The sequence below is a fragment of the Mesoplodon mirus genome (genome assembly GCF_964341445.2).
Source record: "Mesoplodon mirus genome assembly, chromosome: 10".
In the NCBI taxonomy this organism is placed as follows: Eukaryota; Metazoa; Chordata; class Mammalia; order Artiodactyla; family Ziphiidae; genus Mesoplodon; species Mesoplodon mirus.
This window is the reverse complement of record NC_138986.1, coordinates 41,708,102-41,721,217: the sequence shown is the minus strand read 5'-3', so window position 1 is coordinate 41,721,217 and position 13,116 is coordinate 41,708,102. Positions and strand designations below refer to the sequence as shown.

The window sequence follows — 13,116 nt, the reverse complement described above, 5'->3', positions numbered from 1 at the left end:
TTCTCTGGGCTCTGAAATATTTTCATAGCTAAGATTTACTTGTTTTTTGAAAATTTAGTGTAATTCATCCATTAAAATCCTCTGGGTCTAGTGCCTCTTTAGATACATGTTGGACTATTTAGTTTCTTTCATGGCTATAATTGGTTTGGCCAGGTTGTTCAACTACTTTGAGTCATTTTAGAAATTTAAATTCTCATACGAAGACATCAGTTTTCCTTAAATTTGAAAATTAACTAGCATATTTGTAAATAATATTCATTTACAATGCTGTAAAATTTTCTGTCACTGTACTTATGTCACATTTCCCTAGTCTACATAGATTACTTGTATCTTCTCTACTTTTTGTGTTCATCTGGCTTGCAGAATGTGTTCTGCAGCAGTGAATGAATGAATGGAAGAAAAGTGACTGTTAACAGAGTTCAAGAGTACTGAATTTAGGAGAAAATCTAATTTCAAGTTCTGGGTCTGCCAGTATAAAGTAGCAGTAAAAATACCTACCTCACAGAGTTACTATGATAATTAAATTCAAGGATATATGGAAAAAGGTTCTTTAACTAGAAAGCAACATACAAATATTAGGTACCAATCAATACTCATACAATTTGCCAATCACCTATTCCACCCCTCCCAGTTTCTCCTCTCATAATTTTGCTTATGGCGTGTTTTGATATCTGTACAAATATTCTGTGCTTTTAATTCATGACACTGCCATCATATTTCAAAAAGTCTTCTTTGTCCTTGTATTTTTGTCACTTGAGTTTTGTATTTTATTTATATTTATATTCATGATTTAATATTACATTTCAATGCTTAGCCCACCTGGAACTTTTTTGGTACAAGGTTGAAGAAAGAATCTAACTTCATTTTCCTCTTCTCATCCATTTACATACAGTCTTAAAAAAGCACTGTCATCCACTATGATTCAGATTAAACCTATTAACTCTGGCCTCCATCCTACTATTCTACTGACATTACAGGTAAGTCCTCAGAGAACTCTTGATTGCATAACATTTTCAGGCCTCATAGTCTGATCCTACTCACTGTCTGACACTGACACTTCCACCCTCTTGCAAGTATCTGCTTTCATGCTTTTCTGATATCCATTAATCCTTGTTCTCATGCTTCTGATTTCTCCTTTTCAATCGCTTTTCCTGGCTCTGTTAATTCAATATTGGTGCACTTCTTGTTACCAGCAATCTTCTCATTAGCTACCCTTGGGTAAGCTCTTCTACTTAAATGGCTTCCAGACTGCCTGATCTTTAGCTCCAAGCCTGCACACTCTACTTAGTTCCAGCCTAGATGTCTCACAATCACCGCAAAGTCAGCATAGCCAAACAACTCGATGTCTTGCCATCCAATGTATTTTTCCTCTACAGGAAGTACAGATTCCTATCTTCCAATAGTGGCATTATTATCTGTCCAAATACCTAAGCTAGATACCCGCGTCACTTTCTACCACTCACCACATCAAGCCCTATAAATTTTTATTTAAAAATTTTTTTATTTTTGTATTTTATTGACATATAGTTGATTTCCAATATTATATTAGTTTCAGGTACACAGCATAGTGATTCAATATTTTTATAGATCGTACTCCATTTTAAAGTTATTACAAAATAATGGCTATATTTCTCCATGCTGTACAATATATCCTTGTAGCTTATTTTATACAGAGTATACCTCTTAATCCCATACTCCATCTAACCCCTCCCCCCATCCCTACTGGTAACCACTAGTTTGTTCTCTATATCTGTGAGTCTGTTTCTGTTTTCTTATATATGTTTGTTTGTTTTCCTTTTTTAGATTTCACATATAAGCATTAACATAAAGAGTATTTGTCTTTCTCTATCTGACTTTCTTCACTAAGCACAATACTCTCTGTGTCCATCCCTTGTTGCAAATGGCAAAATTTCATTCTTTTTTATGGCTGAGTAATATTCCATTACATACCTATTGGGTTGGCCAAAAAGTGCCTTCAGCTTTTAAGTAAAAATAAAAGACACATTTTTCATTTTCACCAAGAACTTTATTGAACAATGTATTCACCCTTTTGTTCCACTACCTTCTGCCATTTTTCAGGCAACTTCATAATTCCATCCTCCCAAACCTTTTTATCTTTTTGAGCAAAGAACTGTTCCAGGTGCCTTTTACAGTCTTCCAAGGAATTGAAATTTTTTCCATTAAGGGAATTTTGTAAAGACCGAAATATATGGAAATCCAAAGGTACAACATCTGGTGAATACAGCGGATGAATCAGAACTTCCCAGCCAAGCTGTAACAGTTTTTGCCTGGTCATCAAACAAACACGTGGTCTTGTGTTACCCTGATGGAAAATTATGTGTTTTCTGTTGACTAATTCTGGATGCTTTTCGTCGAGTGCTGCACTCAGTTGGTCTAATTGGGAGCAGTACTTGTTGGAATTAATTGTTTGGTTTTCCGGACGGAGCTCATAATATAGGACTCCCTTCCAATCCCACCATATACACAACATCACCTTCTTTGGATGAAGACCGGCCTTTGGCGTGGTTGGTGGTGGTTCATTTCGCTTGCCTCATGATCTCCTCCGTTCCACATTATTGTACAGTATCCACTTCTCATCACCTGTCACAATTTGTTTTAAAAATGGAACATTTTCATTACGTTTAAGTAGAGAATAGCATGTGGAAATGTGGAACCCAAATGTCAAAGTAATGAACATAACCAAGCTGGTGCAAATGATTTTCAATGCTTGATTTGGATATTTTGAGTATGTGGGCTAGCTCCCACGTGGTATAACGTTGATTGTTCTCAGTTAATGTCTCAATTTGATCACTATCGACTTCAGCTGGTCTACCCAACCGTGGAGCATCATCCAGCGAGAAATCTCCAGTACAAAACTTCACAAACCACTTTTGACATGTTCGATCAGTCACAGCACCTTCTCCATACACTGCACAAATCTTTTTTCTTTTTTTTCTTTTTTTGGCTGCACTGGGTCTTCGTCGCTGCGTGCAGGCTTTCTCTAGTTGTGGTAAGCGGGGGCTTACTCTTCGTTGTGGTGCACAAGCTTCTCATCGCGGTGGCTTCTCTTGTTGTGAAGCATGGGCTCTAGGCGCACAGGCTTCAGCAGTTGTGGCACATGGGCTCAGCAGTTGTATCCTGCAGGCTCTAGAGCGCAGGCTCAGTAGTTGTGCTGCACAGGCTTAGTTGCTCCATGGCATGTGGGATCATCCTGGACCAGGGATTGAACCCACCTTGTCCCCTGAATTGGCAGGCAGATTCTTAACCGCTGCACCACCAGGGAAGTCCCACAAATCTTATTTTGTGTTTCGGTTGCGTTTTCACCTTTCTTGAAATAATAAAGCGTAATACGCTGAAAATGTTGCTTTTTTTTCTTCCATCTTCAATATTAAGATGGCTATACAAAAATTAGCCAATTTTGGTAAGTCTTTTTTTAAATGCACGTTGATATGACAGCTGTCACATACAATCTAACAAAATTGTTTCAAATGAAGTTAAAGACAACTAAGGGCTACTAGAGCCATCCTGCGGAAAAAACCGAATGAACCTTTTGGCCAATCCAATATATACCACATCTTCTCTATCCATTCATCTGTTGATGGGCACATAGGTTGCTTCCATATCTTGGCTATTGTAAATAATGCTGCTATGAACAGAGGGGTGCATGTATCTTTTTGAATTAATGTTTTTGTTCTCTTTGGATATTTACCCAGGAGTGGAATTGCTGAATCATGGTAGTTCTATTTTTAGTCTTTTGATGAACCTCCATACTGTTTTCCATACTGGCTGCACCAATTTACATACCCACCAACAGTGTAGGAGGGCTCCCATTTCTCCACATCCCTCTTCTCCACATTTGTTATTTGTAGACTTTTTGATAGTAGCCATTCTGACAGGTTAAGAGGTGATACGGCATTGTTGTTTTTGATCTGCATTGTCTAATAATTAGTGATGTTGCACATCTTTTCATATGCCTGTTAGACATTTTTCCAAAGTAGACATATGGATGACTACTTAGGTCTTCTGCTCATTTTTTGATTGGGTTGTTTATTTTTCAATATTGAGTTGTATAAGCTGATTATATATTTTGGATATTAACCCCTTATTGGTCATATCTTTTGCAAACATTTTCTCTCATTCAGTAGGTTGTCTTTTCTTTTGTCGATGGTTTCCTTTGCTGTGCAAAAGCTTTTACATTTAATTAGGTCCCATTTGTTTATTTTTGATTTTATTTCTTTTACCTTAGGAGACAGATCCAAAAAATACTACTACAATTGATGTCAAATATTTACTGATCTCCTACCATGTGTCAGGAAGCATAACAACTGTGACAGAACATCTTATAACAAACAAATCCAAATGCTTTTCATTTTAACAAAATATTGAAAAAATATATATCCACTTAAAAAGCTTATTTCCAGAAGAAAATCTACAACTTAAATGTTATAAGAACATTTTAAAAGACCAAAATGGTCAGAATTATTGATGATCCAGCCTACTATTTTGTCTTCAAAGGTGATCCCAAAATAACATTTCATAGGATAACACGGTTATCCTCCACCTGAGATTTTAAACTCACTAGCTTCCCTCAATATACTATTATGATTCTGGCATTCACGAATTTATCATCTAGATCCACAGTTGAACTACTTACATTTTGAGGCTATTTCACTTGGAATGGTATCAAGATCTACCAACTTATGAAGATAGTACATTCTTTAATTTTTTCTAAAACAATCACTTTCCGTTTTTATGAACTACCCCCCTAATTCTTTCCTCCTGTCTTTCCACAGATGTATCTATTTTCCATCCAATAAATGTAAGTGGAATAAAATCTTTATTTAAAAGGCAAAACTTCTGACTAGGTATTTTTTAAAACGCAGCTGTATGTGTTGGGCAAGAGGCACACGTAAACATAGGATGCAGAAAAACAGAGAGTCAGTGGATGAAAAAAGATATACCAGACAGCTTATACAATACCAAATAACACAGACTAAGCCAAAAAGTATGATTCGTTAAGTAGCTAAAACAATTTTATATTTGTATGCATATAACAAAGCCTCTAAATATATAAAGCAAAAATTGATAGAATGTAAGAAGAAATAAGCAAATACACCATCATAGTATCAGTGTTTCGAAACTGATAGATCAAGAAGATAAAAATTGAAAAGAATACAGAATATTTGAAGAAAATAGCTTAAAATCTTGATTTAATGAACCGGAATACAGACTACATTGCATTAAACGAGTGGATGCACTCAGAACATTAAACTTCTTTTATGTGTGAGGTCACAATGCTAGGCCTTAACAAGTTTCAAAAATTGTTTTCACATGAACCACAATGCAATTAAGGTTACAAAAGCATTTCAATCTCACACAGCTTTTCCAGAGAACAAAAAAGGATATAAGTCCTACTTCATTTTATGAGGCTTGATATAACCTTGATTCCAAAACCAGAAAAGGATGGTATAAAGAAGGAAAAGTACGAAGCCATCTTATTTAAGCCTAGGCTTAAAAATCCTAAAATGAATATTACAAAACTGAACCTAGTATTATATAAAAAAGATATACATAATCTGTCATGACTAACTAGGACTTATTCTAGAACTCCAAAGTTGATTTAAAATTGTAAAATTGATTAATGTAAGGTACCACATTAACAAGTTAAAGAAAAATGAGTATGTTCCCAATAGATGCAGAAAAATCAACATCAACTTGTAATTTTTTTTTGAATTAGGAAACTAGAATTACAAGAGAATTTTCTAAACCTAATAAAGAGCATTTACAAAATAAAGCTTCAGAGAAGCATCATAATTAACTGTGAAATGTTGACGTCCTTCACTTTAAGAGCAAGAAACAAAACAAGAATGCTTACTGTCTCTGGAGATCCTAGCCAGCAAAGTAGGACAAGAAAGAAAATGTCCCAGCATGAAGGGGAGGCAGATACATACAGAGGGATGAGTCAGGCAGATTCTTGGGAGCCACTCTAAAGCAGCACCAAAATATTACCAAGGTGCTAAAACATAATTGAGAATGTATCTAGAAGCAAAACCAATTACATATTAATTAGAACTCTTCTCAGATTACAATATGTAGGTTGGAGGAATGCTGAAACCACTTGGAATTGAGAGTAGAACTCCAGGGCACCTGCATGAGAAACACAGATGGTCACTAAACCACCTTCTAACGACAGCAGGACACCATAACCACAAGGATCACAGACCACGAGAGAGGTATGCAGTGGATGATCTTGGACAATTGAAGAGAGACTGAGCTAATACCAGTAACAACATTAATTCTCTATTATATCCAAATGTCGTGCTTGGTACCTTCTCTGGATAAATGTTTAAAGATAATTAAAGAATACTGAGTGCAAATCATTAGCCTGCCCAGGGGCACTCATGTGTTTTGGTGTGGTGTCTGTGAACAAGAGCAGAGTGATGAAAAAGCAGGACTTAAAGAATGTTGGGAAAGATGAGGCTAGTGAGGTAGGAACAGCTGACAAGATGAGACACATCAAGACAAGAACTTGTTTTAGGAAGACCAGTCTACGAGCCCCATGAAGGATGAGCTGGAAAGGAAGGAAAAGAGGACGGTAGGGGGGCTGTTCTAGGATGCAGATGAACCAGGACACAGGACAGCAAGGGATGGAACAAGCAATATTATATAGCTTTTCAACTGTCTTTACATTTCTTCTATTCACAACTTTTTGATTTATAACATTTTATTCTATTCTATTCTTAGTCTTTTCTTTTCCAAGCTAAACAATACTATTTTCATATAGAATTTAAAAATTATTTTAGATGTCACTACCTAAAGATCCAGGGTAGAGAATACAAAGTCAATATTTTGCAAAAGGGTAGAAAAAACTCTTTTGTTTTCTTTCCTGTAACAGGACATTCCCCTTTGTTTTGCTTTTCCCCAAAAAAGCATCTTGGTCCAACATTTTTTGTAGTAAATTTTTACCTGGTGAGATATAATCAATGTCACTAAGAAAATTTCAGCATTAAAGAAAGTTTTCGATTATTTTTACTCCAGATATGTTACCTTCAGTGAGGCTCATCTACTTATACATGTTACTAAATAAGGTACTATCAATGAGATATAACATAGGTGATTGATTGGCCTAAAGAATTCTTGCCTCTTGATTGGCTGAATTCAGCTTGTCCTCCAGTTCTTCCTTCAGGTTTTCTAGCTCTTGTTGAAGCTGATTTTTATCGTCTTCCAAGTTTAGCTTTTCCTTTTTATGTTGTGCCTCCAATTCCTTAGAAAAAGAAATTTTTAGAAATTAACAAAATTGCAAATATTGTATACTTCGAAGACTCCAAGAAAAAGACTACTCTGTTTTATATTTTGATGCCTTGCTCTTCAAGTTAGTCTTATACTTAATTATTAATATCAGAGTTAACGGTGAATCTAATTAATCCTAGGGGCTTAGATTCTATCATTCTGAATCACTTATGATGCAGTGGTTAAGTCATTTTTTAATTGATAAGAATATCTGACTAGTCTAGATCAACCTGAAGTCAAAAAAAGAAATGTGTGATATAAATGATAATTTGGTGAGATAGGAAAAAATTCTAACTATCTCTTGGGTTCATAATTCTTTTATATTTACATAAAAATACAAAATTTAGTAACACTTCTGGAACTCAGTGGTCTAGCACTGGAATGTAGTCAAGGATTAACAAGTAAGAAATTAAGGTATCTAAAGAGCAATACTACTAAAATTGATACTTACTGAAGAACACCTACTATTTGCCAGACATGCTACTTACTACTTGGGATACAAAGGCAAAAAGACATGGTCCCTGCCCTTAATAGGCTCATTAAAGAATATGTGATTAAAATTAGATGTAATGGGGCTTCCCTGGTGGCGCAGTGGTTGAGAATCTGCCTGCTAATGCAGGGGACACGGGTTAGAGCCCTGGTCTGGGAGGATCCCACATGCCGCGGAGCAGCTAGGCCCGTGAGCCACGACTACTGAGCCTGCGCGTCTGGAGCCTGTGCTCCGCAACAAGAGGCCGCGATAGTGAGAGGCCCACGCACCGCGATGAAGAGTGGCCCCCGCTTGCCACAACTAGAGAAAGCCCTCGCACAGAAATGAAGACGCAACACAGCAAAAATAAATAAATTAATTAATAAAAACTCCTACCCCCAACATCTTCTTTTAAAAAAAAAAAAAAAATTAGATGTAATGGGGAGTACTGGAGTATATGAATAGGGAACTGGTAAGTGCTGGCTTGGTGTGAAACTTCCACAGAGAAAGCAATTCCTAAGCATAGTTTGGGGTGTACCAGTAAGAAAAGGTGGTGAAGCAACAGGGAGATATAACATTCTAGGCAGAAGAAAAAGCATGTGCAAAAACCATGGAGGTAGCAAAGAACAAGGTATGTTACAGGTGTTCAGTATTTCTACAGTGTAAGGTGAGAACAGTAATAAATAGGGTTCTATGTTGGGTGTCCCCAAGACACGCTCCAGGTTTGATGATTTGCTGGGATGTCTCACAGGACTCAGCATTTAGTTGTACTCACAGCTATTTGTATTACAGCAAAAGGATACAAAGCACAATCAGCAAAGAGAAAAGGCACATGGGGCAAACTCTGCAGGAAACCAGCCTCAAGCTTCTAAGAGTCCTCTCACTCAGAACTCTCCTGCAAGTTGGGACAACACATGTGAAATGTCCACTAGGAAAGCTCATGAGGGAACTAACACAACACTGTAAAGTAACTATACTCCAATAAAAATTAAAAAAAAAAGAGAAAACTTTCATAGAATCAGATATTGGTAAATAACTAAATATGAGAAATATAACAAATACATTACTATAATTATTATTTTATAAATTTACCATAACCCTAAATAATATCCTTACACTTAGGATGGATTTGTAAAATTGCCTTTGTGTCTATAAAAATGGTACAGAACTTTGTCAGTTCAGCCAAGGTGGTTAGGTATCTACTTTCATGATCATTAACTTCATTTCCCAAATAAATATACTCGGGGGAAAAAAAAAAAAAGAAAGCTCATGAGGGACTTAGTGCCAGGTTTCTTACTGGGGGCTGGCCAGTTTAGCATGTTCCAAAATTCGAGACTCCAGGAAGGAAAGTACATGTTCAGGATAAACCATATTGTTTGCATAAACAGTTTAGGCACAGGGAGCCATTCTTATCAGGGAATGGTGGGAACCCTCCTGAAATTCAAGTTCTAGACACCAGCCAAGGGCCAACCTTGCACCATGTTTTCTAAGGATGACAGTTTCAGGCCTGCTATGTTATCTCTTTTCTGCATGGATTCTCTGTATATTCACATCCTTTTTGGTAGCTAAGTAATAAGGAATGGTGAAGTCACTTTTAGCTAAATGTTCTTTAAAAGATAATTTGACATAGGAGAAAGACTATTTGGAAGGAGGCTGGTTTTAGCTTAGGCTCAGACATGAACTAGCTAGGCAAGAAAGGAATGAAGCAGCAAGTGATAAGTTATTCTGAGAAAAGACAAGGGTAAAGATGAGGCTATCCTAAGAGGTTCTGACTGTGTTCACATACAGGAAATTCATGTCATCTGCCTTATGGCAACCATGCTTTAATGAAAGTTTGTAAGAAATGCAAATGGATGAAAGCAGATTTTCAGGTAGCTCAGAAATTGAAATTTAATGGGTGAAGGGATGATTAGAAGAGAAGTAATGAGGTAAAAATTATATTGATGAAAGATGCCTTGATGCTAGCACTTAGAACTTAATACAAAGGAATAAAGAGAGGCAAAAGGCACCTGCAATTTAAGTATTCCAGTAAGAGAGGAGGAGGTTAAGGTGAAAATAGAATGTAGAAATGAAAAAGAATAACAAAAAATAGCTATGGGAAAGATTACTGAAGCCACAGTTACTGCTAAACCCTTTACTATAAAACCTCGAACACTTGATACATATACCCAGAGTCGATAAGCATGCACACGCTTAATTAATTAACTAATCAATTAAAGCTGTACTGATTGGTCCTGGAATAGTGAGCTGGCACAGAAAAAAGGACAACCACAACTTTGAGAACTAACATATCATTAAGTTTTGTCTTTAGTTATATAAACATGTAACAGTATGTTTAGATAGAAATATTCTAAATGGAAGTTTTATTTTGAATTTTTAATTAACTTTAGGTGTTATTTTCTGGTTGTCAGAAAAGGAAGAAATATAGAGGCAGAAGATCTCAATTCACATGCTACCTCTTCTATTTACTAGGTTTGTGGCTCTGAGTAAATCATTTAGGTTTATTAAACCTATTTCACCACCCATAGAATAAAAATGTCATTAATCTCCAAGACACAAACAATAAGGAATATGTAAGAAAGCTTTCGGTAAACTGTTAAGTGCTATTATATACACACATAACAACCATCATTAATACATGCCTACATAATGTGGTGGCTAAATGCCTTAGGGTTTGATACCTGAGACCTGAATTCAAGGTCTGACTGATTCTTACTAGTTGCATGTGCTTGAGCAAGTATTTAACCCCTCTGTGCCTCCACCTCCTCTTCAGTAAAATGAGTAGAGCAATGAAACCAAAAGCAGTGTTATAAGGATTAAATGAAAAAATAAACGTAAAACATCAGGGCAGTGTCTGGCACATACAGTAAGAAATACTAACACTTATTTATCACTATATGCTCAGACATGTCTGGGTTTTTAACATTTTGCCTCACTTAACCCTCACAGGGATATTACAAGATGGATCTTATCTTCGTCTGTCAAATGCAGAGAGCATCAGGCATAGCTTTTGGGACCCAAGAATAAGCAGCTAGTAAGCAAAGAGCTCAGTGTAAGGCCCCAATCTGTCAGATACCTTGCTTTTTCTACTATATAATTACTGTCTGCCATGTATTACTATTAGTGAGCTGATTACTTATTTGAGGGCAAAACCAAAACAAAACAGATCATTTTTTTTTTTTTTTTTTGTGGTATGTGGGCCTCTCACTGTTGTGGCCTCTCCCGTTGCGGGGCACAGGTTCCGGATGCGCAGGCTCAGCGGCCATGGCTCACGGGCCCAGCCGCTCAGCGGCATGTGGGATCCTCCCAGACCGGGGCACGAACTCACGTCTCCTGCATCGGCAGGCGGACTCTCAACCACTGCGCCACCAGGGAAGCCCAAAACAGATCATCTTCCCAGGGAAGGAAACTGTCTACAGGAGAATAAGTGCTTCAACTAGTGAGGCTTCCTGAGGAGGACACCAGTGTTGCTGTCTCAGGATGAAGGGAGTGTTTCTATTACGGCTTACACCAAGTAGAAGTGCCTCATATCAATTTAATAAACTACATCCCCTATAAAAACTTTTATGTATGTTACCCTTTGAACCGAGATGTACAGAGTGATTACAAGACAGCAGCTAGATCATTATAGAAAGCCCACCAATGTACAATGCAATGCTAAGCTGAATTTTTACTCACCATTTGCAGTTTTTTCTTATCCCTAATCGCATTACTGTGGACAGCCTCCATTGCCATATGGTGCTTCCAAGCTAATTCTTCCAAAGTCTTAGAATGGGCCGCATTTAGTTGGGCCACCTCTCCTTCCAGTCTATTTTGCAGGTTGTTTAGCTCCATCTCATAATATTCTTGCTGAGTTTTCTTTGCCTCATTTACTTTCTAAAATTGAACAAAAATAAAGATCAATAATTGGCATCTGCTTTTTCATTACTGCTATTAGTATTTTGAATACTCAGTAAATAGATAAACTCGGGTGAACTGAGTGCTACAGGATTTAGATATGGTACATGAGGATACACCATTGGGTGTTCTCAGAAAATGAGAGGGTGGCACAGGCAAAATGAGTAATTTTTTTTTTTTTGCTGTACGCGGGCCTCTCACTGCTGTGGCCTCTCCCGTTGCGGAGCACAGGCTCCGGACACACAGGCTCCGCGGCCATGGCTCGCGGGCCCAGCCGCTCCGCGGCATGTGGGATCTTCCGGGATCGGGGCACGAACCCGTGTCCCCTGCATCGGCAGGCGGACTCTCAACCACTGCGCCACCAGGGAAGCCCAAAATGAGTAATTTTAAAGCAAGTGATAAAATACACTATTATTAGGTTAGAACCAAGTGCGAGTCAGCACATCTGCAGACTTAAGAGAAAAAGGCTTCCTATATGTCAAAGTTGTACACAAAATGGCTTACCAATTTACCCACTCAAATGATACTATTCAATACAATTTTACTGCATGCCAATTATATGCCTTTTAAGCATGAACAGTCTAATGATGAAAAAAAGTCAAAAGAGTGTGGCAGTATAATTTTTTAAGTTCTATGAAAGGAGCATGCATTGTATGTTGTGAGAGTATACAGGAAAGAAACCTAACCTGGATGGGGTGGGAAACAATGTGATGTGTGTGAGAGAGGGAGGGGGGAGGGGAGGGGGAGGGGAGGGGGAGGGGGAAGAGAGAGATTGATCGATCAGGGAAGGCTTTCCAGAAGAGAAAACATCTGAGCTGATGATGACACATTCTCATTTAATTCTCAAAAGCCCACCAGGAAACCAGAGATGAGAAAATTTCAAACCTAGATCTGATGTCAAAAGCCTGCATTCATAACCATTTCCAGCATTTTGAAATCTGAGAAGCAGTTTACCAGGCGGTGAAGTTAGGGAGATAGAAATCCATGCAGCTGAGCAGTGTGGCTAGAACATAGGATTCAAGGCTGGGAGTGGAGAGGGATGAGGCTCAGAAGCAGGCAGGGTCAAATGATGACCAGGGGTCTTTTATGGTAAGGCCTCTGCATTCTATTCTGATGGCAATGAGAAATCACTGAAACTGACATTTTAATTTTTTTTTTTTGCGGTACGTGGGCCTCTCACTGTTGTGGCCTCTCCTGTTGCGGAGCACAGGCTCCAGACGCGCAGGCTCAGCGGCCATGGCTCACGGGCCCAGCCCCTCTGCGGCATGTGGGATCTTCCCGGACCGGGGCACGAACCCGTGTCCCCTGAATCGGCAGGCGGACTCTCAACCGCTGCGCCACCAGGGAAGCCCAAGTTACTTATTTTTAATGTTTGCTGTTTAAGCCACCCAGGCTGTGGCGTTTTGTTATAGCAGCCCCAGCAAACCAAGATAACTTGTCAAGGGGAGGAGGTAGAAAGG

The 13,116-nt window shown here is 38.1% G+C and overlaps 1 protein-coding gene across 4 annotated transcripts in view; it reads right to left on the bottom strand.

The window, feature by feature from the left end:
- FAM184A (family with sequence similarity 184 member A) overlaps positions 1-13,116 on the bottom strand; it is a 180,187-nt gene that overhangs the window by 45,285 nt on the left and 121,786 nt on the right. For all 4 annotated transcript variants that reach the window (XM_082633921.1, XM_082633920.1, XM_082633923.1 and 1 more), the window contains exons 5-6: positions 11,438-11,635; positions 7,142-7,264 (exon numbers count right to left, since the gene is read on the bottom strand). In XM_082633921.1, coding sequence (XP_082490047.1) covers positions 7,142-7,264; positions 11,438-11,635 — 321 coding nt within the window. The remainder of the gene's footprint in view (positions 1-7,141; positions 7,265-11,437; positions 11,636-13,116) is intronic.